The 27259-nt window shown below is 46.4% G+C and overlaps 1 protein-coding gene across 1 annotated transcript; it reads left to right on the top strand.

Moving 5' to 3' along the window:
• Positions 1–1377: 1377 nt before the first annotated feature.
• Positions 1378–20909, top strand: GSG1L2 (GSG1 like 2). The gene is made up of 5 exons (XM_017950347.3): positions 1378–1960; positions 11498–11545; positions 13072–13224; positions 14447–14558; positions 19717–20909. The coding sequence occupies exons 1-5, from the start codon at positions 1651–1653 to the stop codon at positions 19973–19975; spliced, it is 882 nt and encodes a 293-aa protein (XP_017805836.2). The 5' UTR covers positions 1378–1650; the 3' UTR covers positions 19976–20909.
• Positions 20910–27259: the final 6350 nt, after the last annotated feature.

The raw sequence follows: 27259 nt of genomic DNA, 5'->3' as shown, positions 1-27259 counted from the left end.
ACACTGAGGACCCTGCTCCATGCAAAAGGCAAGGGTGAGGCTGTCTCACCAAGACAGCCACCCACACAGCCCCTGGTCTTCCATCAAAATCAGCACCCTCCACAACAGCCAAAAGGTGGAAGCAACACAGGTGTCCGAATAGATGAAAAAAATGTGATTCAATAAACACAGGGAATATTATTCTGCCTTGAAAAAGGAAGGACATTCTGACACATGCTATGACATGCATGAAGCTTGAGGACATGATGCTGAGTGAAGTAAGCAAGTCACAGAGGGATGGACACTGTATGATCCACCTACAGGAGGCACCTAGAGTAGTCAAATTAATAGAGACAGAGAGAAGAATGGTGGCTGCCAAGCGGGGGAGGAAGGGCAATGGGAGTTATGTGACGGGTACAGATGATGCAAGATGAAAAGAGTTCTGGAGGTGGATGGTGGTGATAGTTGCACAACACTGCGAGCGTAGTTAATGCCACTAAACTTTGCATTTAAAAATGGTTGAGACGCCAGCCTGACCAACATGGGGAAACCCCGTCTCTACTAAAAATACAAAAATTAGCCGGGCATGGTGGCACATGCCTGTAATCCCAGCTACTCGAGAGGGTGAGGCAGGAGAATCGCTTGAACTCCGGAGGCAGAGGCTGCAGGGAGCCAAGATCGCACCACTGCACCCCAGCCTGGGCAACAGAGCGAGACTCCACTTCAAAAAAAAAAAAAAAGGTTGAGATGGCCCAGTGTGTTGGCTCACACCTGTAATTCCAGCACTCTGGGAGGCAGAGGTGGGTGGATCACCTGAGGTCAGGAGTTCGAGAACAGCCTGGCCAACATGGTGAAACCCCGTCTCTACTAAAAATACAAAAATTAGCCGGGCATGGTGGTGGGCGCCTGTAATTCCAGCTACTTGGGAGGCTGAGGTAGGAGAATCACTTGAACTCAGGAAGTGGAGGTTGCAGTGAGCCAAGATCGTGTCACTGCACTCCAGCCTGGGCAACAGAATGAAACTCTGTCTCAAAAAGAGAAAAAAAAAAAATGGTTGAGATGGTTAATTTCACGTTATGTGTGTTTTACCACAATTAAAAACAATGCCCTCTGGCGGGGCGCGGTGGCTCACGCCTGTAATCCCAGCACTTCGGGAGGCCGAAACGGGTAGATCACGAGGTCAGGAGATCGAGACCATCCTGGGCAACATGGTGAAACCCCATCTGTACTAAAATACAAAAAAATTATCCCAGCATGGTGGCATGCACCTGTGGTCCCAGCTACTTGGGAGGCTGAGGCAGGGGAATCGCTTGAACCTGGGAGGCAGAGGTTGAGGTGAGCCAAGATCATGCCACTGCACTCCAGCCTGGGCAACAAGAGCGAAACTCCGTCTCAAAAAATAAAATAAAATAAAATAAAGCAAACCGACAAAAAACAATGCCCTCCTGCACACCTACCTCCTGGGGAGAATGGCAGGGCCAGCACCCTTGACAGGACCGTGCCCCGGCTCCGTGCCTCTGGATGTGGTGTGGCAGCACATGCAACTCCCCAGGGGGACGTGAGAGGAGGCTGTGTGAGGATGCCAGATGGCAGAGCTGAGGGGCAGGTACTGCGACGAGGCGGGAGGAGAGGGCCTCACAGCTCATCCTGCCCCACACACCTCACTCAGCCATGGACAGGACCAGGCAGCAGCAGGCACTGCTCCTCCTCCCCATCTGCCTCGCCTTCGCCTTCTCCCTCACGGCCGTGGTCAGCAGCCACTGGTGTGAGGGGATCCGGCGGGTGGTGAAGCCGCTGTGCCAGGACCAGCCGGGAGGGCAGCACTGCATTCACTTCAAACCGGACAACAGCAGCAATGGCAGGATGGACAACGACAGCCAGGCTGTCCTGTACATTTGGGAGCTGGGCGATGACAAGTTCATTCAGCGTGGGTTCCACGTGGGGCTCTGGCAGTCCTGCGAGGAGAGCCTCAATGGTGAAGGTGAGCGAAACCTGTAGATTCTGGGGGTGACAGGTGCAGGATGGGGCCGGGGCTCTGGAGCCAGGCTGTCTGGGTTTGAATCCTGCAGATTCTGGGGGTGACAGGTGTGGGATGGTGCAGGGGCTCTGAAGCCAGGCTGTCTGGGTTTAAATCCTGCATCTCCACTGACTGTCTAGGTATCCTTGAGTAAGTCCCTTCACCTCTCTGAGCCTCGGTTTTCTCATCTATAAAATGGGAATAATAGCAGTACTTACCTCCAAGAGTGATTGCAAAGATGAAATGACCAGATTCACATACGGTGCTTGCAATAGGGCCTGGCACATTCCAAGTGTTTATTAAAATTAGCTTTTCTCATTTGCTCTTGTCACCCAATCCCTGGTATTTAAAATTATTTGGGAATGAAAGGTGGCCCTGACCCAACTCAGAGGTGCGTCCCTGTTATTTCTCCTGCACTTGGAATGATCTTGGAGTAAATCTTTAAAAGAAGAAGAGTGTTTTTACCTCTCCAAGAATTCAGGAGGGAGGAATTTGACTCTTCTATATTAGGCAGCCTGGCTGTAAACCCATGCTCAGGGACAGAATACTCCCCCCTTTCTGCTTGGGAAGCAAAACCTCCAAGGCAGAAAAAGGAGGAATCCTCCTCCCATCCCCATTTCTCTCCTGACCTCAGCTTATTACAGTAAATTTCTTGTGCAGCTTTGTACTTTTCCTGGAGTTTCTTATTGCCTTTTCTTTTTCCATTCTCATAGCATTTGTTTTTTATTCCTGAGGCTTAAGTAAAAGGCAACAAGAATGCACCCCCTGAGGCCCAGCATAGTGGCTCATTCCTGTAATCCTAGCACTTTGGGAAGCTGAGACAGGAGAATTGCTTGAGACCAGGAGTTAGAGACCAGCCTGGCAACGTAGGCAACATAGTGAGACCTCTCTTTACAAAAGCTTTGTTTAAAAGAAATTAGCTGGGCATGGTGGGGTGTGCCTGTGGTCCCAGCTATTCTGGGAGAATCTCTTGAGCCTAGGAGGTTGAGGCTGCAGTGAGTCATGATCGTGTGACCGCACTCCAGCCTGAATGATAGAGCGAGACCCTGTCTAAAAAAAAAAAAAAACACTCTGAGATGCTGTATGTTCCTCCCCACCACCCTCTCTCCCCACGGTGGCCACTGTGGGGCAGTCCCCAGCCTGACTGACCCTACCATGTATCCGGGTCAGTGCCTGTGTCTTGTGCTTTAACTGTGGTACAGACACTGCCATAGCGCCTGGAGCTAAGGCTATTTAGGGACCTTCCCAGTTCCTCTCTTCTCAGGGAGTGCTATCTTCCTGAGTCTCTTCTCTACCTTCATGGACAGATGCAAAAGTCTCAGGACCCTGCGTCCTGGAGGATTTCCAAGACAGTTCCAGAATTTTGGTGTGGAAACTGTATTCACCATACTTATAGGCAAATCACTTGGGAAATTCCACCTCCATTCCAAGCTCTCGTATGAAGACTGCCTATAGTACTTCTGTTTCCACAGCTCTATATAGGCGTCACACCAGTTATCAAATGTATCACCCAAGGAGATTGTAAATCCAGGCACCCAGTCCTAGAGGTTCTAATTTAAGAGAACCAGGGTGGAGTCTAGAGGTCTGTATTCTTTATTTTATTTTATTTATTTTGAGACAGAATTTCCCTCTTGTTGCCCAGGCTGGATTGCAACGGCACAATCTCAGCTCACTGCAACCTCCACCTCCCGGGTTTTAAGCGATTATCCTGCCTCAGCTTCCCCAGTAGCTGAGATTACAGGCATGAGTCACTGTGCCCTGCCGAAACTTTTTTTTAAAGAAAAAGAATACAGGCTAGGCGTGGTGGCTCACGCCTATAATCCCAGCACTTTGGAAAGCTGAGGCGGGCGGATCACCTGAGGTCAGGAGCTGGAGACCAGTCAACATGGTGAAACTCCATCTCTGCTAAAAATACGAAAAATAGCTGGGTGTAGTGATGCGTGCCTGTAATCCCAGCTACTAGGGAGGCTGAGGCGGGAGAATCGCCTGAGCCCGGGAGGCAGAGGTTGCAGTGAGCTGAGACTGCACCACTGCACTCCAGCTTGGGCAACAAGAGCTTGGTGTGTGTAACTCAGCGTGTGTGTGATGGTGGTGGTGGTGGCGGTGGTGGCGGTGGTGGTGGTGGTGGTAGTGGTGGTGGTAGTGGTGGCATCTTCTCAGCCTAAAACGAGCTGAAAGCAGGAGTAAGAGATGTGTGAGGCTGTTTCAGTTTCCTTCCTCTAGAGGAAGGTCTGCTTGGCACTTCTGCAAACCCAGAGTGTTTACTTCACACACACACACAGACACATGCACACACACAGATACACACACGCACACACACACAGACACGCACACACACATAGACACATGCACACACACAGATACACACACGCACACACACACAGACACGCACACACATAGACACGCACACACACGCACACACAGACACACACGCACACACACAGAGACACACATGCACGTGCACATTTTCCTGGATCACACACACCACTGAAGGGTTTTTCCTATGTTGTCAGGAGCACACACTGAATCTAAAGAGGGTTAGTGTTCTCCGTGATTCATGGACAACAGTAAGCGGAAATAAAGGATGCATTTCTTGACTTCTGTCTTCGTCCATTCTCTGTTGCTTAGAACAGAATACCAGAAACTAGGTAATTTATAAAGAAAAGAAATGTATTACTGAGAATTACGGAAGCTGGGAAATCCACGGTCAAGGGAGCACATCTGGTGAGAGAGCCTTCTTGCTGGGGAGGACTCTTCGCAGAGACCCAGGGAGGTGCAGGGCAGCCCATGGCGAGGGTGCTGAGCGTGCTAACATTCTCGCTCGGCCCTCTCCTCCTCTTCTTACAAAGCCACTAGTCCCACTTCTCATGAGAACCCATTAATTCATGAATGGATTAATCCATTCGCGTGAGCACAGCCCTCATGACCCAAGCAGCTCTTAAGGCTCCCACCTCTCAATACTGCTACACCAGGGGTGAAATTTCAACATGAGTTTGGGAGGGGACATTCAAACCACAGCAACTTCTTTCTGACTTACATGTGACTATACTCTTGCATCAGGACAGAAAGAGCTCTTCATAAGTATCTCACCGGATGTCCTCAAAGATTACTCCACAGAGATGCCTTTTGAGATGCTCCTTGTGAAAGTAAACAAAAAGTGTCTGGAAATCCAACAAATTGGAAAAGATTCCACATTACATTACATTTTCTTCTTGAAAATTCACGACACACATTAGCACATCAAAATCTCTGAGAAGTCCCCCGATACAGAAACTTGTTTAACGTTATATATTCCAGTGTTTCCCCAAATTTATGGTGCATAGAAGAGGCTTTTTATGTCTAATAAGGATTAATATTCTATAAGACGATTGTTCAGTGGAACGCACTTTGGGAAAGGCTGACCTGGAACACTAGAGCCATTTTACAGATGAGAAGACTGAGTTCTAGAGATGTGAGTGACCCATGACCCACGGAAGAGTGCACAGGTAGGAGCTGAAGGAGCTGGGCTTGGAACTCAAATTGCATAACACTTAGCCCTGACTTTGCCTGTTACCCCACAATGCACACACCTTAACTGAAGGGCAACAACTCTTATAATTATTGATGAACAATGTTGTGCCTATCATTTAAAAACAAAAAATCTCTACTCAATCACCAAGGCACACGTTTACCTATGTAACAAACCTGCACATCCTGCCTATGTGCCCCGGAACTTAAAAGCGGAAGGAAAACAAACACACACAAACACACAAAACACCTCTGCTCACATTTTACATATTTCTTGATATACTAAGGTCATCCAGGTACACCTGGGTCTCTAAATATTGTCGTCACTTTATTAAGAAGGAAGAAAGAAGGACATCTTCCCCCGATCATCTCCGCCACTCCTACTTGTTTTTCTAAAGCAAAAAAGTTTAGAATGAATTAATAATTAACTAATTATTTTTAGTCCATAATGAATAAAGTAATACCAAACATGTTAGAGGACAAAACAAAAGCTACACATCAAGGAGTTACAAACTCAAATGCTTATAGGAGGTCCTAGCAAAAGTGCGTGGAGCTGGGCTACGGGAATGCCGGTGACCTTGAACCTCCATACCTCAGCTAAAGCAGCAGCCTCTCGCTCCCATGAGCTTCATGCTCGTGTGCACTTGTAAGCCCGCTACGGTGTTATCAGATGCTCTGATTCTTCAAGGGAAGCAAGATGTTTGGATTTCTTTGTCCAATTTCTGAATTTTAAAATATCTTTAAAAAATGGCATGAGCCAAAAAAATTATGTGTGCTGCACAGTGTGGCTGGGGCTCCCAACTGGTGACTACAGCACAAAGGCATCTGCCATTTAGTCTGATTTGTCGCAGTACTTAGGAGATTTGGGGCATAAGAAAGAAAAGGGCTCAAACTGGAGGGAAACGGGCTGGAGCCCAAACAGTCCTTTGGAGAGAGGGTCAGGAGGGGTGAGGAGAGCAGAGCTCCAATCCTGGGAGGATGTGCCTCGGCCCTAAACAAGTCCAGGAAAGCGGTTTCTGGGCGTCTGACTGCCCCAGCTCTGCTGCCCCGTGGGGTCTCCCTGTGTGTTTTCCTTCTGAATGGGCTCCGTGTCCCTAAAAGTTGACCCTCCAGGAAGCCCTTACCTGGAGTGCTTTTTTTTGTTTGTCTGTTTGTTTGTTTGTTACGGAGTCTCACTCTGTCGCCCAGGCTGGAGTGCAGTGGCAGCGCAATCTCTGCTCACTGCAACCTCCTCCTCCCAGGTTCAAGCAATTCTCCTGCCTCAGCCTCCTGAGTAGCTGGGATTACAGGCGCCCGCCACCACACCCAGCTAGTTTTTTTTTTTTTTTTTTTTGTATTTTTAGTAGAGACGGGGTCTCACCGTGTTGGCCAGGATGGTGTCATTCTCCTGACCTCGTGATCCACCCACCTCGGCCTCCCAAAGTGCTGGGATTACAGGCGTGAGCCACTGCGTCCGGCCACCTGAAGTGCCATTTTAAGACCTCCTCTGCCCAAGCCACCCCCAAGAACTCTATCCTTTCTCCCCAGTGCCTAGAATGTCTTTAAAGGGAACCCACACCTTTGATCCCACACTCTGAAATGAAAATTTGCGGCAAACATTCCTGGCCCAGGCGGTACTTACATGAAATGTTCTTTTCCTTAGGCGAGTCTGTGCATCGACAAAATGCGTGGATTTTAGATTCTATGCTGTTCTGCTAAACTCAAAAAGTTCAGGGCAGAGGGACCCAGGCATCTCAGAAAGGACAGGGGCGGAGTGGGGGTCGGAGGAGAACACACTGACAGAGGATGTCAGAGTCAGGCACGGAGGGATTGGACGCCACTTCCTCGGTTGGCTTGCTGTCCTGCTTGGCTGCTGAAGCACTCGAGCTATGTAACACCCGCCTCCCTCCCCGGCTTCATGGGATTTATACAGATTTTTTCTTTTAATCCTGCTGGCTTTATTCAAAAGGAACCCCATTTCTGAGGATTCGTATTCATCAAAGGGGTCACTAGGCTCTGACTCTGGGCCCAAGCTAAACTCACCCGTCTAAGCCATTCTGAATTCTCTTAATCTCCTTGGCTGGCCTCCACCTTCTCTTTGCCCAGCCCTTGCTCTGTGCTGGCCTCATCTCTATTCCTGGTGGGAAAGGCAGTTCTCTTTAAAGGACAAGTTAGACCTTCACTCCTCGGTGCATTAGGTAGAAAGACAAGAAGCGATTCAGTAAAGGCCTCTGAGGTCTTAGGTGAGAAACTCCGGTTTTTAATTCTTGACTCTACCAACTCGTGTGAGCCTGGTCTCCTCCAGGTCCATAAAATCGAGATCATTGTACTTGCCTTTATTAATAACCCAACACTCAAAACCGTGGAAAGGCCAGGAGCGGTGGCTCACGCTTGTAATCCCAGCACTTTGGGAGGCCGAGGCGGGCGGATCACGAGGTCAGGAGTTTGAGATCAGCCTGGTCAACATGGTGAAACTCTGTCTCTACTAAAAAACACAAAAAAGTAGCTGGGCATAGTGGCGGGTGCCTGTAATCCCAGCTACTCTGGAGGCTGAGGCAGGAGAATCGCTTGAACCCAGGAGGCAGAGGTTGCAGTGATATCGTGCCACTGCACTCCAGCCCTGGCAACAGAGTGGGACTCCGTCAATAAATAAATAAATAAATAAATAATAACTGTGGAATGCAGTTCACAAAATACTTTCACAAATTTCTCATCAGAGTCCTTTTATTAGACCCATTTTGCAGATGAGGAAAGTGAGGCTCAGAGAGGCCAGGAAACTTGCGACGATGACTGGCCATGGCAGGACCATGCAGAGATGCCAGGCCTTGTGGATGTAAATGGCACACATTGCCTGTGGTATCCTTCTGCTGCCAACCTGCTGACCTGACTCGCCAGGGTATGGTTAGGACTGGATGAGGCGACGTGAAAGAAGGCTCTGCATCAGCCCCCAAGTTCTCCGAGAGAGAACGGGGTGTGACGACTGAGGTGCTGCCAGTGCTTTGGTGACCTCCTTGGTATAACTGGGGAGGCTCAGATGAATTATTTCCTCGGTGACCATGGTACTGCTGCTGACATCAGAGAATCAACCAGGAGAAATGTCCAATCACGTTAATCCGAAGTGACTTAATTCTAATGTTGCGGACGCCACTGTGGCTGCCCACGGACTGACAGGTCCTCGATCCTGTTGCCGTCAACCCCAGGCTGTGTAAATATTCTCCCTCGGGGCCCCTGGGATGGACAATCATGTGACACACGAATCCCTGGCTGCACATTTGAGTCAGAAAGCGTCCCAGTGGAGAAGCTCCAGGAAATGGTTCCATCATCACCCCAACCTGGGTTTCTCTTCTCCCTATAGCTCAGCGGAGGGGCGGTGCGGGAGTGTGAAGGAATGAGGCCCATAGGTACTTGGAGTTTCACGAGGATGGGCACAGCAAATGTTAAGGTTTATAAGGATTAGACATGCACTGCCAGAAGCGTATGCTTGCACACATATCATCCTTCCCATGTGCTATGACTGGATATTTGTGTCCCCTCCCCAGGTTCATATGCTGAAACCCTAACCCCAGTGTAATGGTATTAGGAGGTGGGGGCCTTTGGGTGGTGATTAGGTCATGAGGGTGGAGCCCTCACGGATGGAGTTAGTGCCCTTATAAGAGGAGGCTAGAGAGCTAGCCAGATCTCTTTCCACCATGCGAGGTTACTACAAGAAGCTGTCTGCTGGCCAGGCATGGTGGCCCTTGCCTATTATCCTAACACTTTGGGAGGCTGAGGTGGGCAAATTGCTTGAACCCAGGAGTTTGAGACCAGCCTTGGCTCAACATAGTGAGGCTCCATCTCTACAAAAAAAAAAAAAAAATTAGCCAGGTGTGGTGGCGTGCACCTCTGGTCTTAGCTACTTGGGAGGCTGAGATGGAAGGATCATTTGAGCCCAGGAGATTTTGGCTGCAGTGAGCTGTGATCCATTGCATTCCAGCCTGGGTGACAGAGCAAGGCCCTGTCTCAAAAAATAAAAAAAAAATAAAAGAAGCTCTCTGCAACCTGGAAGAGGGCCCTCACCAGAACCCAACCATGCAGGCATCTCAGACTTCCAGGCTCCAGATCTGAAAAGCTGTTCCTGTTGTTGATAAACAACCCCGTCTATGGTAATTTGTTACAGGACTAAGACACTACCGGACCCTGAGGAGGTGGAAGGTGAATGCTGGGTGGTGCTGGGGAGGCAAAAAGATGGGCTCTGTGTTGGGAAGTCAGGTTGATGGAGAGAGGACATAAAAGCTAACAGGAGGAATTTAGACTTGATGCTAGAGGGGAAATAGGGGGCTATGGAGAGTTCTTGAATAGGAAAATTAAATTACTTGGGATTTTCTCTCCCATGAAAGAAAAAAAAAATTCTTGAAGTCTACAGATGCTCCCTAAACTTCCTCTGTTTCTGGAATCTTCCAGCAACGGTAGCTTGCCCTTGGGGTTGCTTAGAGTCTGGAAATAAATAAATGGTTCATGCTAACCACCGCAAAAATACTCTAATAGAACTCATTTTATTCTAATAAGGTTTAAATGCATATGAACTGTGGTAGAAGCTTTCCTAAGTATGGTTTCATGTAATCTTCAAAGCAAGGCTAAGGTGGGGACTACTGGATCTATTCTGGTGATAAGAATGCCATTGCTTTGACGAGTCCATGGGAAATGCCTCATAGCTTTCACGCCGTGCTCTGCTTTAGCTCCCACCAGGGTCAGACTGGGGGCGGCTCCCTTGTCTCAGGCAACTTTGCACCCCCGGCACCTTTCCTTGATTGCATTAAGTCAGTGATGTAGCGGGACAGCACTGGGCCCGGGCTCTGCAGCCCTGAGATCTAACAAGGAAACTGCCTCTACCTGCGCTGTCTTGAGTAAGTCACTTTCCCTCAGAGGCCCTTGAATGCACTGCTCTAAACTGTGTGGGCATGAACCAGAGGATTTCCCAGGCTGCTCCCACTCAACAGTCCATGATTCTATTTTGGGCCGACGTGTTAGTAGAGAGAGAGCAGGACACTCAGCTGGGACAGGACCTCAGAGGGTGACTTGCCATGGTCTCAATCCTCCATCTGTCACCCCCAAAACCAGAATTTGGTGACATCTTCACACCAAGTGGATATCCATGGACTTCGAATTTTAAAGGGAACTGCATACCTAAGGCTGTAACTCAAGATTTTTCACCTGATGTGTGCAACCTGACAGATGACACTCACATACAAATAATATTTGTCCTTCTGGAAAATATAAATGAGTCTGGTGGTGGGTTCTGCCCAATACCTGGTACATGCACAACGATTCCTCCCTTTCTTTCATAGTCAAGAAAGCATGAAGAAATGCAAGCAAATGTGTGACTCGCATGCTAAGAGTCTTAGCAACAGACATGGCTCTGAATCTGCTCTCACTCATTTAAAAATAAATTGCAAACTTTGATCATTTCCCTTCAACGAGAAGCCAATTATTTCAGATTCATATCATGATGAATGCTATTTCCAAAGCTGAGAACCCCTGGTCTAAGACTTGCAGTATTAGTCCAGATAGGCTAGGTTAGGCTGCAATAACAAACAACCCCCCAAATTCCAGTGCTTCAAGCCAACACATTTATTTTTAGCTCATTCTGTATAGACTTTTCAGGTTGGCAAGGGGTCTGTCCTCATTGTAGCTATTCAGGGACCCGGGCTGATGGAGACTCCCTCTTGACATGGGCCTCTGGGATCACAGAGCAAGGGAACAAGAACCAGGGGAAAACACATTGGCTCTTAAAGCTGCTCAGATCCATCTCATTTTTGCTCCCAGTTCATTGGTCAAAGAGTGTTACGTGGCCAAGCCAGAGTCCAATAGGGTGGATTATATCATGCTTCCACACAGAGGGGCAGCTCATGTCCCTGACGTGAAGTAAAGCAGTCTGCACACTCCCCATTCCTCATCCAGTTAAGGGGCTGGAAATACACCATTTTGCCCCCTGGTTGTGAAGGGTAACCCACTTCTGGATGCATTTTTATCTTTCAGATGAAAAGTGTAGGAGTTTCCAGAGCGTAGTGCCAGCTGAAGAACAAGGTAAATACCTTACTCACGCTCTGCCCACCAGCACTCCTCATAGCTTAGACTATTTTTATAGTTTTATTGGGCATAGGGGAAATGATGAGGGAGTCATTGATGATTTTTCCATGAAGTCAAGTCCAAAAGGTAGAACCACAGGCTCTCTTCCTGTGCCCTATAACCAGTGGTGTGCTAGCAAATGTTTAACAGCCTACTTTGTAGCGTGAGTGGAAGCCCTGATTGGCAGCATTGGCCATGTTCCACGGTGTAAATATTCCCACCACAGCCAATGTCAATTGCAAGATGAACACAGCTCTCAGTTGCAAGATGAACGCAGAGCTGTGAGATGTGCTTCAGCACACCACTGCCTAGAGCAGTTTTTCTTCTCTCTAAAGCTCCCTAACACTCAGTATCTTTGTAATTACTTTCTTAGTGTCTGTTCTCCCAGCTGGAGTAGAGGTTTTGTGAAGGTATGGATCACGTCTATTCATTGCTGTGTCTTCATTACCTAACTTGCCTTAGCGGAGTCCTTTTGCAAAGATGAGTTTCCCTTTCTGTCCCCTTTCTCCACTGCCCTCCACTGCCAACAGAGTTCCTTGAAGCCACAGGTGGGATCCTCTCCAGAAGGTAAATAAGTGACTTCCACAGAAACAAATGAGGTTTTGGTACCTGCAGGCAGGGCTTTCCAACTCACAGACCCTCCGCCCCGATGTTTGTACATCTTTTTCTTGCAAAAGGCAAAGATGATATCTCCTGGTAAAATCAAAACATCATGGTGAGAGGTGAGGCTAGCTGGACTTCCTGGGTCTAATGGGGACTTGGGGAACTTTTCTGTCGTACAAGAGGTTTGTAAAACACACCAATCAGCGTTCTGTAAAACGCACCAATCAGTGCTCTGTAAAATGCACCAATCAGCAGAATTCTAAAAGTAGCCAATCGTGGGGAGGATTGAAAAAAGGGCACTCTGATAGGACAGAAATGGAACATGGGTGGGGCCAATAAGGGAATAAAAAATCTGGCCACCCCAGCGGGCAGCGGCTACGCTCTCAGGTCCGCTTCCACTGTCTGGAAGCTTTGTCCTTTCACTCTTCACAATAAACCTTGCTACCTCTCACTCTTTGGGTCTGTGCCACCTTTAAGAGCTGTAACACTCACTGCGAAGGTCGGTGTCTTTGTTCTTTCAGTCAGTGAGACCATGAACCCACTGGCAGGAACCAATTCCAGACACAATGGTAGTTTTTGAGCCAGGGCGTGGAGACCCGCAGCACCACTCATGCCCTCACAGCAGGGTTTTGCTTAGTTTCCCCCACTCTACCCCCCTCCACTCAGCTATGGGCAATCCCTACAACTGTCTCTTTCAGCCCTGAGGAGTGCCTTTCCATTGCCAGCTTTCTAAGATTCAGCAGAGAGGCATCTGTGATTTTCACTCCAGCATGTCTGTTTTTCATGTTTTGTTTAGAAATGAGCTAAATCAAAGGACTGAACATTTTAGTACTTCTGAATTAGAAATGCCCAGCGTTTCCAACATCCCTTTTCTTTGGCAGGTGTTTTGTGGCTGTCCATCGGGGGTGAGGTCCTGGATATCGTTCTGATACTGACAAGCGCCATCCTCCTGGGCTCCAGAGTGAGTTGTCGCAGCCCTGGGTTTGACTGCCTCAGGGTGGATGCCTTGGTAGCCATCTTCATGGTACTGGCAGGTACTTTCCAACAGCATCCTTGGAACAGGCTGCCCCAGAAGGAAAGCAGAGCGTCGGGCTGGACATGCTCATTGCCATAGAACAGGCTGGCTCTTTCCCATCAATGGCCATTTGAGCAGGGCAGGTGGTCCACTGGATCAGTCACCAATGAATTCCACTGGATGGAGACAATATTCCTAGGGTGACAGAGGAAAAGGGGCTAGGCACAGATGGAAAGTGAAATTTATCCGTGTATCTTTATCACAACCAGGGAAGAGGGTGCCCTGGCTCTGACAGCTGACATCACTTCACTGAAAACAGTGCTTAGGCATGAGTCTGTGGAGGGATCCTGCCCAGGTGCAGACATCTCCTTAACGGTTGTATGACCTCAGGCAAGTTACTTAACTTCTCTAAGACAGAACACTATAATGTATCTCAAAACACTTTGGCAATGACTAAGTAAGAGTGCACCTAATATAGAAAAAGTACTCAATAGATGGTAGTTTAAAAAAAAGTATCCACATTTGGCATAAATATTCCATTAAAATAAATAACTCCTTTTTTTTAGTTCTACTTCTGTGTTCTCCAAGCAACTTTTAAAGCCACTTAGTTGGGTCTCCTAAGAGGGCCTTTCCAGGGAGAAAGAACCCTGAACGAATGACTTCCTTTAGTCCTCAAACTGGATACGAAAAGTTACTCATGTTAAGTTAATCATGTAACAGGCCAATTTGTACATTGTTGTTGTGCCTGATAAGTATAATGCATCTTTCTAAGTCCTTTTTTTAAATGTCCCTTTTCATTATTTTATTTTACTTATTTATTTATTTTGGGATGAGGTCCCCCCACAGAGGTTTCAAACCCCTGAGCTTAAGTAATCCTCCCTCCTCAGCCTCCCGAGTACCTGAGATTACAGATGCATGCCACCGTGCCCACCTCCCTCAAGTCTTATCCTCAGCGAATGGGATGATAAAATCCAATTTCTGATCTTCTTAGGAAGGAACCAGGCCATAGAGACTCCTGCCCAGGTTCTGACAGGTCCTCCTCGATTGTGTGTTTCTGGATGTCTCTTCAATTTCAATTGTGGGAAAGAGATGTCCAGCGGAATGTTTAAGGATGAATATATGCAGATACATCAAAAGGACTTTATGAATGCTAGAGAGCTCCTTACAGCCAAAACATGCAGCATAGAGTTCTTCCATCATGTGTGTTCTTAACTGTGGCTCACAGAGCTTTCCTTGTGCAGGGCTCCTAGGCATGGTGGCCCACATGATGTACACAACCATTTTTCAAATCACTGTGAACCTTGGACCAGAAGATTGGAAGCCTCAGACCTGGGACTATGGCTGGTCATATTGGTAAGTTGCTTGGTCATGGTGCTTAAGTCCTGGAGGGTCAGGAGAGATGCACATAAAGATGAACGTAAGTTTTTGTTTGTCTGTTTGTTTGTTTGTTTTGAGATGGAGTCTTGTTCTGTCGCCCAGGCTGGAGTGCAGTGGCACAGTCTTGGCTCACTGCAAGCTCCGCCTCCCAGGTTCACACCATTCTCCTGACTCAGCCTCCTGAGTAGCTAGGACTACAGGCGCCTGCCACCACGCCCTGCTAATTTTTTTTTTTTTTTTTTTTGTATTTTTTAGTAGAGATAGGGTTTCACCATGTTAGCCAAGATGGTCTCGATCTCCTGACCTTGTGATCCGCCTGCCTCGGCCTCCCAAAGCGCTGGGATTACAGGCGTGAGCTACCGCGCCCGGCCAAACATAAGTTTTATAGGATGACCAACCTTCGTCATGGTGCTGGCATCTGCCGGTATGTGACTTTGGGTGAATTCTGTGACCCATCTGTAGCCAATTCCCTCATCTATAAAGTGAGGATACCTGCCTCAAACATTTGTATAGGGATTTAAAGAGATTATGTTTATAAAACTCTTTGCAACTAGTAAAGTCCCCGAGAAATGGAGACATTGTTGATGTTCAATTCTTAAACATGATGTGGGAGGAAGTGTCTTGATCTATAACTCCTAATAAATACTTCAACGGGGGGAGATCCAGCCCCTGTTTCTAATACAAAGACAAGGTCATGACATGGGAATTCTGTCTCTAACGGACTCGACCACATTCTGCAAGACCACAGGGGTTCTCTTTGATGTGGACCTCTGAAGCATGTCGTATCTTAAAAATAGATGTACATAACTTACATTTTCATCTTATATAACAACCTCTTATGTTACTTTCCTCTTTGTAAAACGCATAACACGTTCAGGGCTCACTCCCTCATCCTACTATTCTCGGATTCAGTGAACGCATGTGTGTTACTGTGAGCCATATGCTTCATGAGTTGTTAGAGTCTGAACTTTTCTTAGTCTTCATCTTCCCAGTCTGAAGATGTTAATTTTTACAACTGTTTCTCTGGGCACCTGTCCCTCCACCTGTTTGTCACTTAGCTGCCCCCCTTTGAATTAGGGCTGTTGGTTCTGAGGGGCTATCACTGGCACCTTACACAGTTGAGAGTTTAGTTGCAGCAGAACTCAGATGAATCGTAGGTGGATTCTCAACTCTGGCCAATTTGTACTGCACTCCTTTTGCTATGGATAGAAGCAAATTCCAAACACTAAAGGAGCCTGAAGAATGGTCTGTTTGTTTCCAATATCATTTTGTTTTGTTTTTGCTTTCTATTACTTTCAATTACTTAATATTTAGCAAAAGAAGTATGTAAATGGTCGTTAAAAATCAAATAGCACTAAGAATAAAAATCGATCGATTCCATTCTCTCCCTGTGCCACCCTTCTGATACCCACCAAGTTCATTCTGTTTGCGCTTAGTAAACCAGTTACTGTGACGATGGATCTTACAAAAGATTTATTCACAGGGCAGATAAAACATTTATTCACAGGGCAGTCTGATAAGGAGGTGGGAGAACAGCTCTAAAATCCACCTCCCTGAAGATAAGGCTTAGGGATATTTATGGGTTAAAGAAGCGGGGTGGTCTAAGGCAAAGAGGAAAGGTGATTGGCAGTGGGGAAAAATAAAGTTATTGGTGATCTGTGCAAGCATAGCCAGGGTTCATGGCTTTTCACAGGATCCATGTTCAGGAAATGGTAGCATTAGCATGTTCTGAGGGTAGAGTTTTTGGCCTTCTGACATCAAAAGGCCACCTCTCAGGCACTTGCACAGGATCAGCTGAAGGATCGGTGGTCTCAACCAGTTTGAACTGGATAGGAGCTACCCCAAGTTCCTGAAAAACAAGCAACCATTACCATGGTGACATATACATCATAAATGTTATCTGTAAGGAAGCCAGTGAAGGTTAAGTTATAGAATTTAGTGGTGTGGCTTTTAGTTACATGGGGAGGAAAAAAAGCAAGCAACTGAAAGCAAGCAGGGCAGGTTAGGTTTGGTGGACCTAATCAGATTAGCTTCTCAGTTTCACTTCCAACCCCCAAAGCCCTCAGACTTCCAGCCCTATTCCAGGCTGGTTACTGTCTAGAGCTGTTATGAGACTTCCCTGCACCACTCCCTTATCTTTGAATGCTGTTTCTTAGGTCCCATTGCCTTATCTTATTTAGTTTACATCTACCTTTTCTGGGAGTACATCGTTCAGTAGCTTCCTAAGAAAGGATCCAATGAGAGATAAATTATTTTACTCCTTGCATGCCTGGAAATTCAATACTACATATTTGATTGATCGTTTGGCACAGTGCAGAATTCTCTGTTAGAAATCATTTTCCCATAGAATTTTGATGGCCGTACTCCATTTTCTTCTAGCATTCATAGTTTCTGTCAAGAGTCCAGCACCATTCTGATTCATGTGCCTTTGTAGGTGGCCTGTTGTTTTCTTCTCTTTATGACCAATGTTCTGAAATGTCATGATGATATCCTTTGGTGAGGATTCTCTTTTCTCCACATTCATCCTTCATCTATGTGCTTGGGGTTGGGGCGGGGAGCCTTTAATCTGAATATTCGTGTCCTGGAATTATGGTGATTTTTGTATTTGTATTATTCCTTTGATTGTTTCCTTTCCTCAGTTTTTTGTTCTCCTTTTAGGAAACTCTTGTTAGTTAGATATTAGGTCTTTGGGGTTTATTATTCAAGGACCTTATTACTTTCTTTATATTTTGTTTCTCTTTTTATTATATTTTCTGAAAAATTTTCCTTACTTGTCTTCCAGTCTTTCTATTGAATTCTTATTTTGCACTTATTTTAATTTTCCAAGCTCTTCCTTGTTTTCTAGCTGTTCCTTTTTCATAATATCCTGATCTTGTTTTATTGATACAGCATCTTCTCTTCTCATGTTCCTCTGAGGATATTAACCAAAGGGTTTGTTTTTTGTTGCTGTTTTCTTTTGTTCCTTGTGTTATCTCTTTCCTTGAGAATTCTTTCTCCTCCCCACTTTGTTGTTGGACCTTTCCCCCAACAATCTTGGCATCCTTGATTGTCAAGGATAATTGGAAGCTCTGGAGCAGGGTTGGCATTTATCTACTGGTAGGCTCTTTTGTTGTTGTTGTTTTGGCATGTGATTGGGTATGGCACCATCTATTTAATCTTGGAATTCCACTCCACAAAAACACACACATATATCAGTTTGTAGAGGTTCCATCCGCAACCTGTCAGTGTCTTCAGAAGGGAATCATCCAATATCTGCAGGAAGTGGAGTGAACTCGTATGCCTGGCTGATCATTTCTGAGGTTAGGCATAGGAAAGGGCTGGACAGCTTCCCACTCCTGTGCAGATTTCCATACAATCCCATTTTCAGATCAGCCCCCTTCCTTGCCTTCCTTTGGACCTCCTGTCTCTGAATCTGGAGGCTTTCCTTCCATTCACCTTCTCCAGAGAATAAAACTTTGCTCTCCTGGGGGAAAGGGAGGTGGGGGAGAGTGTCTGTGGTAAGGAGGAGACTGGGGAAAAGGCCGGATTTTTTGTGCCGTATTTGTGCCTCAAGGTTCTGCACCTCTCAAGGATACAGCGGTGCTGATATAACAGGTATCCTTCTTGTCTTGTGGGTGGCCCTCATTGCAGACACTTTCTGTGTCGCATCCCTCACTCTATGAATTAGTCATCCCTCTCCCAGCCGTTTCCATCCTCTTGTGTCTCCTCTCCAATTCTCCTTGTCCTTGTCTGTTCACACTAGTACACATCCCTTTACTCTCATTTCAGTGGGGGTGTGGAGAGATGCAGTGAGTTTCTGCCCTCATTTAAACCAAAATAATCACCTACTTAAAGAAAAGATGAAGCAAGGGCAGGCCCACCCCAGAACCCTGACGTGTGTCCCTGGTTAACCGAGCCCACGGCATCAGGAGGCAGCAACGTCTCGCAAGTTGGCCAGCAGTACCCGGACTCACAGCGTTTGCAGCCGCATCCAGGATGTCCCACTTTCTAACTGGTGGTCGTGGACAAGTTGCTTAACTTCTCTGTGTCTCAGTTTCCTCATCTGTAAAATGGAGCTTATTACAGTGCCCCCATCAGGGGGTCGCTCTGAGGTGTTCAGTTAGATAACCCGGTACCCATCACGGCATCTGGCATACATGCAAGACTATTTATTATTGTTAATCTTACTATTATCCATGGGGAAGTGTCTCTGGTTAGCCCTACATTTTGCTTTACTTCTCTAGGTTCTTTGTCCACCTCTTCATCTCATAATAATGCAAACATTTGAACACCCTTTGGTATAAAGTAGATGCTAATTACCATGTTCCCAACACAGTGCTGGGTTCTATGAAGGATGAAAAGTGTAGCCCATCATCTCAGTATGCAACGGGCTTACAGTCTGGATGGGGATATAAGAATAACGATGCTGGTTGGGCGCGGTGGCTCATGTCTGTCATCCCAGCACTGTGGGAGGCCAAGGCGGGCAGATCACCTGAGGTCGGGAGTTCAAGACCATCCTGGCCAACATGGTGAAACCCCGTCTCTACTAAAAATCCAAAAATTAGCCAGATGTGGTGGCACACGCCTGTAGTCCCAGCTACTCGGGAGGCTGAGGCAAGAGAATTGCTTGAACCGGGAGGCAGAGGTTGCAATGAGCCAAGATCATGCCATTGCACTCCAGTCTGGGTGACAGAGACTCCGTCAAAAAAAAGAAAGACACCAATGCCACTGTCCTGGGTTAGAACCAACAACAGCAACAATTTGTAAACTTCTATGCAGCAGATGCCATACTAAGTATTAATACGTCCCACGCATTCACTCATTGAATTCCTCACAGCCACCCTGGTGGCAGCACTGATATTATTCCAGTTTTGCAGATGAGGAAACTGATTCAAAGAGGTAAAGCAACCAGCTCAAGGTCATACGGTTAATACGAGGTGGGGCCACAGTGCAAAGCCAGCACAATGACGCCAGAATCCATTCTCTTAACCCTTGGGCTAAACAATACGTTGACTAGACTCTGGGATTTGTGATCCAAAATGCAGGTCCAAATTGAGTAGAACGAGGAGCTGTTTTTTCCTCCAGATTGACCCCCAGCAGGAAGTCCCGGAATCACAGCCCTCAGCCCTCTCCTAACGGTGCCTTCTGTTGACAGCCTCGCCTGGGGTTCTTTCGCCCTCTGCCTGGCTGTGTCGGTCACGGCCATGAGCAGGTTCACGGCAGCCCGCCTGGAATTCACCGAGAAGCAGCGCGCACAGAACGGCAGTCAGCACTCTCAACAGAGCTTCCCGGAACCCGAAGCTTCAGAGAGCGTTTGGAAAACAGGAGCTGCTCCTCGCCCTGCTGGACAAGCCTTCAGGAATGTTTCTGGGCATCTCCCATCAGGCGCCCCAGGCAAGGTGTCCATATGCTAGCCAGTGTCCATGGCTGCCACATCTGCACAGGCAAACAAGCCAGGCGCTGACACTCACAATGTACACCCTGCCTCTGGGTTGGACTTCAGGAGACTGTTGTCCAGGGAGAGCTTCCATCCCCACCCCTCCACATCTCACCTTTTACTAAACACCTTTGGCTTCAGCCTTTGATTCCTGTTAAAATGCCAGTACCTTGAAGTGCGATATTGCTTACCGAAGATATCAACCATTGACACTCTAGTATAAAAGAGAGCTTCTTAATGACAGTGAATTTGATAAGGATACCAAAGAAAGAGGGAGGATGCCAGTACTAAGGGGAAGAGGAGTTGAAGAAAGGGGAAAGCAAGTCTTTTTAACTACAAAGGAGGCAAAATGTGTTGCCTGCATAGGTTTGTTGACAGAAAAATCCAGAAAAATGTTTCCTCCTAGTTGACACACACAATAAAGTACGTGCGACTATTCATACTTTCTTTTTCATTTGAATCAAGAAGACAGAAATTTCAAAATATGTTTCCTGTTATTTTTTAAAATATTTTTTCTTGGAAATTTTGTGTTTCTACTTATCGTAAAATCAGTTTGGAAGGACAGTCGAATGATAGAAATGAACACACAGTCAAATGGAATGACATCTTATCTTAGTTTAAGTGGAACACATGTTTGAATTGTTCTGCTTAAATTAAATCGCCAGCCACTTTTGCTTCTAAAAATAAACATTACCAAACATGTAGGTCTTGCTGGAGGCAGTGGTGGGCTGCAGGATTCCTAATCCGGTCAGCTGCAATATTGTGTCAATTCATCCCATGTCTTGCTACCATGTTATGCAGGCCACAGTTTGTTCCACATATAATTTGGTTTTTTGGAAAAAAAAAGGGGGGGGGGTGGGCATAGTGGCTCATGCCTGTAATCCCAGCATTTTGTGAGACCAAGGTGGGCAGATCACTTGAGGTCAGGAGTTCGAGACCAGCCTGGCCAACATGGTGAAACCCTGTCTCTACTAAAAAACAAACAAACAAACAAACAAAACAGAAATAGCTGAGCATGGTGGCACATGTCTGTAATCCCAGCTACTCAAGAGCCTGAGGCAGGAGAATCACTTGAACCTGGGAGGTGGACGTTGCAGTGAGCAGAGATCGCGCTACCGCACTCCAGCCTGGGCAATAGAGTGAGACCCTGTCTCGAAAAGAAAAGAAAGGGACTACAAACTAACAACCTTCAATATGTCCTTGCTCAGATCCATTTTAAAAATGATATTCATATGTTTTATAAACATCATTTCTGGGAAAATTAAATCCAATAAAAATCTGTTGATGCTGAACTGTAGAACTTACACTGTCCTAAAATAAATGAAAAAAAAAAAAAAATCCAGCTACCTTTGTGTGTTTGGGGCTCAACGTGAGCACCTGCCTGACAAACGTTGGTTCTGTGGAATTTCGTGTTTCATTGCGCTAAGCATATATGAATACAGTGGATTCTTGCTGGAATAAACCCAACCCAGAGAATGTCTGCTGGGGTTCCCTGGGCCATTTGCTCACCTACAGCAGGAGAGTTTATACCCACAAGCCTCTGCCCTTTGCAGGGTGCATGTACTTTCAGATGGTTTTTCGTCCCTATGTATTCATGTAGGCAGGTCCTGTGTGACTGTCACATTCTCAAGTCAAAGTCTCATCTTACAGGGACGGAAATACACTGGAGAGAGACTTCCCTGAATTCTCTCTTGTGAAAAACACCTGTGAACACTGTGGCTGAGGATGCCAGGGAAGAAATGAATTTTTTAAAACTATTTGGACCAGTTTTTGTTTTTATTTATTTATTTTCTTCATCAACTTTTATTTCAGGTTCAGAGCGGGATACATGTGCAGGTTTGTTACATGGGTAAAGAAATACATTTTTGGCTGGGCGCGGTGGCTCACGCCTGTAATCCCAGCACTTTGGGAGGCCCAGGCAGGTGGATCACCCGAGGTCAGGAGTTCGAGACCAGCCTGGCCAACATGGTGAAACCCCATCTCTACTAAAAATACAAAAAATTAGCCAGGCGTGGTGGCGGATGCCTGTAATTCCAGCTACTCGGGAGGCTGAGACAGGAGAATCAGTTGAACCCAGGAGGTGGAGGTTGCAATGAGTCAAGATCATGCCACTGCACTCCAGCCTGGGCAACAAAAGGAAAACTCCAAAAAAAAGAGAGAGAGAGAGAGAGAGAGAGGAAGAAAGGAAAGAAGGAAGGAAGGAAGGAAGGAAGGAAGGAAGGAAGGAAGGAAGGAAGGAAGGAAGGAAGGAAGGAAGGAAGGAAGGGAGGAAGGGAGGAAGGGAGGAATGGAGAAAGGAAGGAATTTTTGGAGCCATGTGAGGGCAACTGGCATCATCAGATGGTACACTTGGCCCCTAGAGAACAAAGCCAGTGGTCAATCAAACACCAGGGCGGGACAGAAGGCGACTGGTCACTGAGGCTTAAGTCAAAAAACCATTATTTGCTACATCCTCTGAGCTCACAAGGCACTTTGCTTCCTTATAAATGTTTTAAATATCAATTTTATCGAAGTATAACACACGGAGAGAAAAGTAGACAAATCACAAGTGTACAGCTTCATAAATGTTTGGAAAGTGAACACGCCCAGGTATCCGCCCTCCACCTCAAGAAACAGAACCAAGGCGCCTCATTTCATCTGTCTTTGCTGCAATACACACCCAGTTGGATTTTCATTTGGTATAATGAAATCATCTCTTTTCATTTTCCCCCCTCACACATGCTACATTTTTCTATGCAAAAACTGTTCTCTGTACCCCCAGCATCTATGGTTGGCAGTGGAAAAGGTTATATTTGTATATACTCATATGTATATGTACGCATATGAATATGCATGTTTGTATACACACACACATGCACACAGACACTGTCAAATAGACTCTTTTTAGCTTTCTATTTTATTTTATTTTATTTTTGAGACAAAGTCTCAGTCTGTCGCCCAGGCTGGAGTGCAGTGGCACGATCTCGGCTCACTGCAACCCCCGCCTCCCGGGTTCAAGCAATTCTCGTGCCTCAGCCTCCCGAGTATCCTGCCACCACGCCCGGCTAATTTTTGTATTTTTAGTAGAGATGAGGTTTCACCATGTTGGTCAGGTGGTCAGGCTGGTCTCGAACTCTTGACCTCAGGTGATCTGCTCGCCTCGGTCTCCCAAAGTGCTGGGATTACAGGTGTGAGCCACCACACCCGGCCTCCTTTTTAGCTTTATATGGGAAATAATATAGCTCATGATTGAGAGCATGGACTCTGGAGTCAGACAATCTGCATATACATCCTGGTTCCTCACTTTGACCTTGAGCAAGCCACTTAATCTCTCTACACCTCAGTTTTGTTACCTGTAAAAACAATCCTCCTATTTTTTTTTTTTTTTTTCTGAGACAGAGTCTCGCTCTGTCACCCAGGCTAGAGTGCAGTGGCGCGACCTCGGCTCACCACAACCTCTACCTACCAGGTTCACATGATTCTCCTGCCTCAGACCTCCTGAGTAGCTAGGATTACAGGTGCCTGCCACCACGTCCAGCTAATTTTTGTATTTTTAGTAGAAATGGGATTTCGCCATGTTGGCCAGGCTGGTCTTGAACTCCTGACCTCAGGTGATCGCCCCGCCTCAGCCTCCCAAAGTGCTGGGATTATAGGTTTGAGCCACCCCGCCTGGCCCTCCTTCCTATTTTAAGAGCTGTGAGGACTAAGTGTGTTAGTATATGTGAAGAGAATTATGATCTGAGAATTATGCCTGGCACTTACTTAGTAGGCACAATGGAAAGATTCACTGCTAGCATCTCCCGGATGCAAAGCACTGTTAGGTCCTGTGGGTGACAAAGAGATGTTGCGGGGTCTGAGTCTTTGTCAGTGAGTTGGGGAAGCACTGGTGAAAGGCTCAGTAACCGTGTCTGAGAGAAAGGCAGGATCAAGTGAGTGCAAACCCGCCAATCATTTTTAGCCTGAAAGTCATCGGTCCTTAGAGAATCAGTCAGTGAATTTTATCAGGTGTTTACAATGTTCTGGGAACTGTGCCATTTCTCCTGGAAGGAAGGAATCAAAACCCCTTTCATTTCTGGGAAAGACAATGCCTGCTGAGGTCAGCTGTCCAGGTCTACGGTCTACTTACTACACCCACAGACAAGGCCGTCTCCAGGGTGTCCATTGTTCTAAACAACAAACACATCATTAAATGGAGCCAGCTCTGGTCCTCAGTGATCTTCCCCAACCAGGTTTGGGGAACTCAGGAGCAAGAGTCCATGTTCCCTCTTACGAGGCAGCAAAGAAAGATGGCGGCTAACTCAAGATGGTTTGGCAGGAATGAACAAGGTATTCACAGAGGAAGAACTGAGAATGCGGTAGTCTGACCCCAGGAAGCCAACTATTTTTCCAGAATTCACGAATTCAGCCCTAAACTTGTTAGACTGGCTCAGAGTCTGCACAACACTGACAGCATAACTGCTTTTCTGGTGAACCCCCTTGGAACCATCTGGGCTGATAGGGACTTCTCTGAAGACCAGGAAAACATCAGTTAGCCTAGTTAATGAGACAGGAATTAGGTTTGCTCATGTAAATATTTTTGACTCATTAAACGCGTCTGAAGAATATGTGTATATAAAGCATGATGCGGGAGGCACGGGAGACACAGGCTCTGCCTGACCTCAAGGGGCCAGCTATAGAAACAAGTTAGTGTGGTGTGGCAGGTGAGGTGGGGTGGGGGGTTGTGGGAAGATCAGAAAATTGCCAAATTATCTGAAGGTTAAAGGACATTTCAATCATGTAGATGCTGACCAGCATTGCCAGTCACTCGTGTTAAGTCTGCATTGCATCTGAAAGACAGAATATAAAGATGGGGCATGAGGAAATCAGGTGTTTTTTTGTTTTTGTTTTCGTTTTCTTTTTGAGTTGCCATGTGATGCAGGAAGCAGACACCATCCACACAATGAAAATTTGGGAGAAAAGAAAAAGAGCGATTTGACTGACCAACATAATGAAACCCCGTCTCTACTAAAAATACAAAAATTAGCTAGGCGCGGTGGTCCATGCCTGTAATCCCAGCACTTTGAGAGGCTGAGGCAAGCAGATCACCTGAGGTCAGGAGTTCAAGACCAGCCTGGCCAACATGGTGAAACCCAGTCTCTACTAAAAATACAAACATTAGCCAAGCATGGTGGCGCGTGCCTGTAGTCCCAGCTACTAGGGAGGCTGAGGCAGGAGAATCACTTGAACCCAGCAAGCGGAAGTTGCAGTGAACCGAGATCACGCCACTGCACTCCAGTCTGGGCAATAGAGTGAGACTCTGTCTCAAAAACAAAAAAAAGAAAAAAAGAAAGAAGAAAGAAGGAAAGAAAGAGAGAGAGAGAGAGAGAGAAAGAAAGAAAGAAAGAAAGAAAGAAAGAAAGAAAGAAAGAAAGAAAGAAAGAGAGAAAGAGAGAAAGAGAGAAAAGAAAGAAAGAGAGAAAGAGAAAGGAAAGAAAGAAAGAAAGAGAGAGAAAGAGAGAGAGAGAAAGAAAGAAAGAGAGAAAGAAAGAGAAAGAAATTTAAAAACAAGAGCATTTGGGAGGACAGGTAAATAGGAAGAATGCCAGGATCCATCTGTTTCTAATGTTCTCTCTCTATTTTGTTTTTTCTTTTCAATTATGAAATATTTCAATATATAGAAAACTATTTAATATAAGGAAATTATGACAGAAGTAAATACTGTCATAGCTGCCACAGATCTCTCTTTTTAAAAAGAAAAGAGACCAGGTGCAGTGGCTTATGCCTGTAATCCCAGCACTTTGGGAGGCCGAGGTGGGCAGATCACAAGGTCAGGAGATCAAGATCATCCTGGCCAATATGATGAAACCCCATCTCTACTAAAATACTAAAATTAGCCAGGTGTGGTGGTGGGCACCTATAGTCCCAGGTATTCGGGAGGCTGAGGCAGGGGAATCACTTGAACCCAGGAAGTGGAGGTTGCAGTGAGCCGAGATCGTGCCACTGCACCTCAGCCTGGTGACAGAGCAAGACTCCTTCTCAAAAAAAAAAAAGAAAGAAAAACTTTAGACAAGAGTTTGTTTGAGCAAAGAAAATGCACATACAGGCAAAACTGTATATAGGCTTTTAAAAGTTAGGAAGTAGCTACCCTCAGGGCTGCAGAGAGACATGGTGGGGCATGTCGGCAATGTTCTGTTTCTTGATCTGCGTGCTGGTCACGTGAATATGTTCAGTCTATGAAGATTCACCAAGCTCTACATTTACGTGTGTGTTTCTAATATGTATATTAAATGTCAATAAAATGCTGAGACTTTTTAAATTTTCCTGGTTATTTCTAATTTCCAAGAAAGAAATACAGTCTTCCTTACCCCCTGCACACACACACACGCACACGCACACATGCACACACACATGCACACACATGCACACACACGTGCACGCACACACACACATGTACACACACGCACACACACATGCACATACATGCACACACGTACACACACGCACACACGCATGCACACACATGCACACACACACGTGTACACACACATGTACACGCACACGCACACACACATGCACACACACACATGCACACACACACACGTACACATACTGCTGTTAGTCCTACTCCTGATTGGCCCAGTACTGTTTACCACACAAATTAAGACCTGATTGTGATTAGGCTTCCGGTTTGGGACGGTTCCAGTACTTGAACTGGGTTTCTGTCTGTCCAGTTCTAATCCCACTGAGTTTCCTTATGTAATGAAAATATTTCACATTTGGGATAAATTCTTCGTATCCTTAAAGATAACAATAGTTACCTTCCTATGGCCCGGGATCTACGCTAGGCTAACCCTATTCGATATGGTGTGTCCTCCCAGTGGTCCCGCCCGTTTTACAGACAAGGAAGCTAAGGCTCAGAGAGGTGAGAAACACCCCCAAAAGTGTGCTCTTTCTGATATTTCCTGTCACGCCTCCAAGTGGTTCTTTCTGCAAAAGACTTCATTCTCTTTAGCAGTTCTCTATGCTTTTCATCTCCAACTAGAAAGCCAAGGCCAGATGGTCTTCGGCCATATCCATCCACACTACCTGATTACGAGGGTTACCGGAAGCGAGGGCAAGGAGGTTTGTGCTGAAAATCCCGGGTTTGGATCCCTCGTGCTCAGCCCCAAACCGCAGAGGAAACCTCTAATAGTCAGGCAAGCCAGGAGAGCTTTGGCAGGAGCCCTGAAATCAGACCCGGCCAGCATGTGTTCCTGAATATCAGAATAGACACTATATTTACCCTGACAGCCTTTTAGTGCAA

The sequence above is a fragment of the Papio anubis genome, chromosome 17 (assembly GCF_008728515.1).
Source record: "Papio anubis isolate 15944 chromosome 17, Panubis1.0, whole genome shotgun sequence".
Taxonomy (NCBI): Eukaryota; Metazoa; Chordata; class Mammalia; order Primates; family Cercopithecidae; genus Papio; species Papio anubis.
This window is presented reverse-complemented; position numbering and strand designations above follow the sequence as displayed.

Coding starts and splice junctions, on each gene's coding strand:
- GSG1L2 (XM_017950347.3), top strand. CDS start 1,651: ATGGACAGGACCAGGCAGCAGCAGGCACTGCTCCTCCTCCCCATCTGC. Junction 13,225..14,446: donor CATCTTCATGGTACTGGCAG/GTACTTTCCAAC, acceptor TTCCTTGTGCAG/GGCTCCTAGGCATGGTGGCC. Junction 14,559..19,716: donor GACTATGGCTGGTCATATTG/GTAAGTTGCTTG, acceptor TTCTGTTGACAG/CCTCGCCTGGGGTTCTTTCG.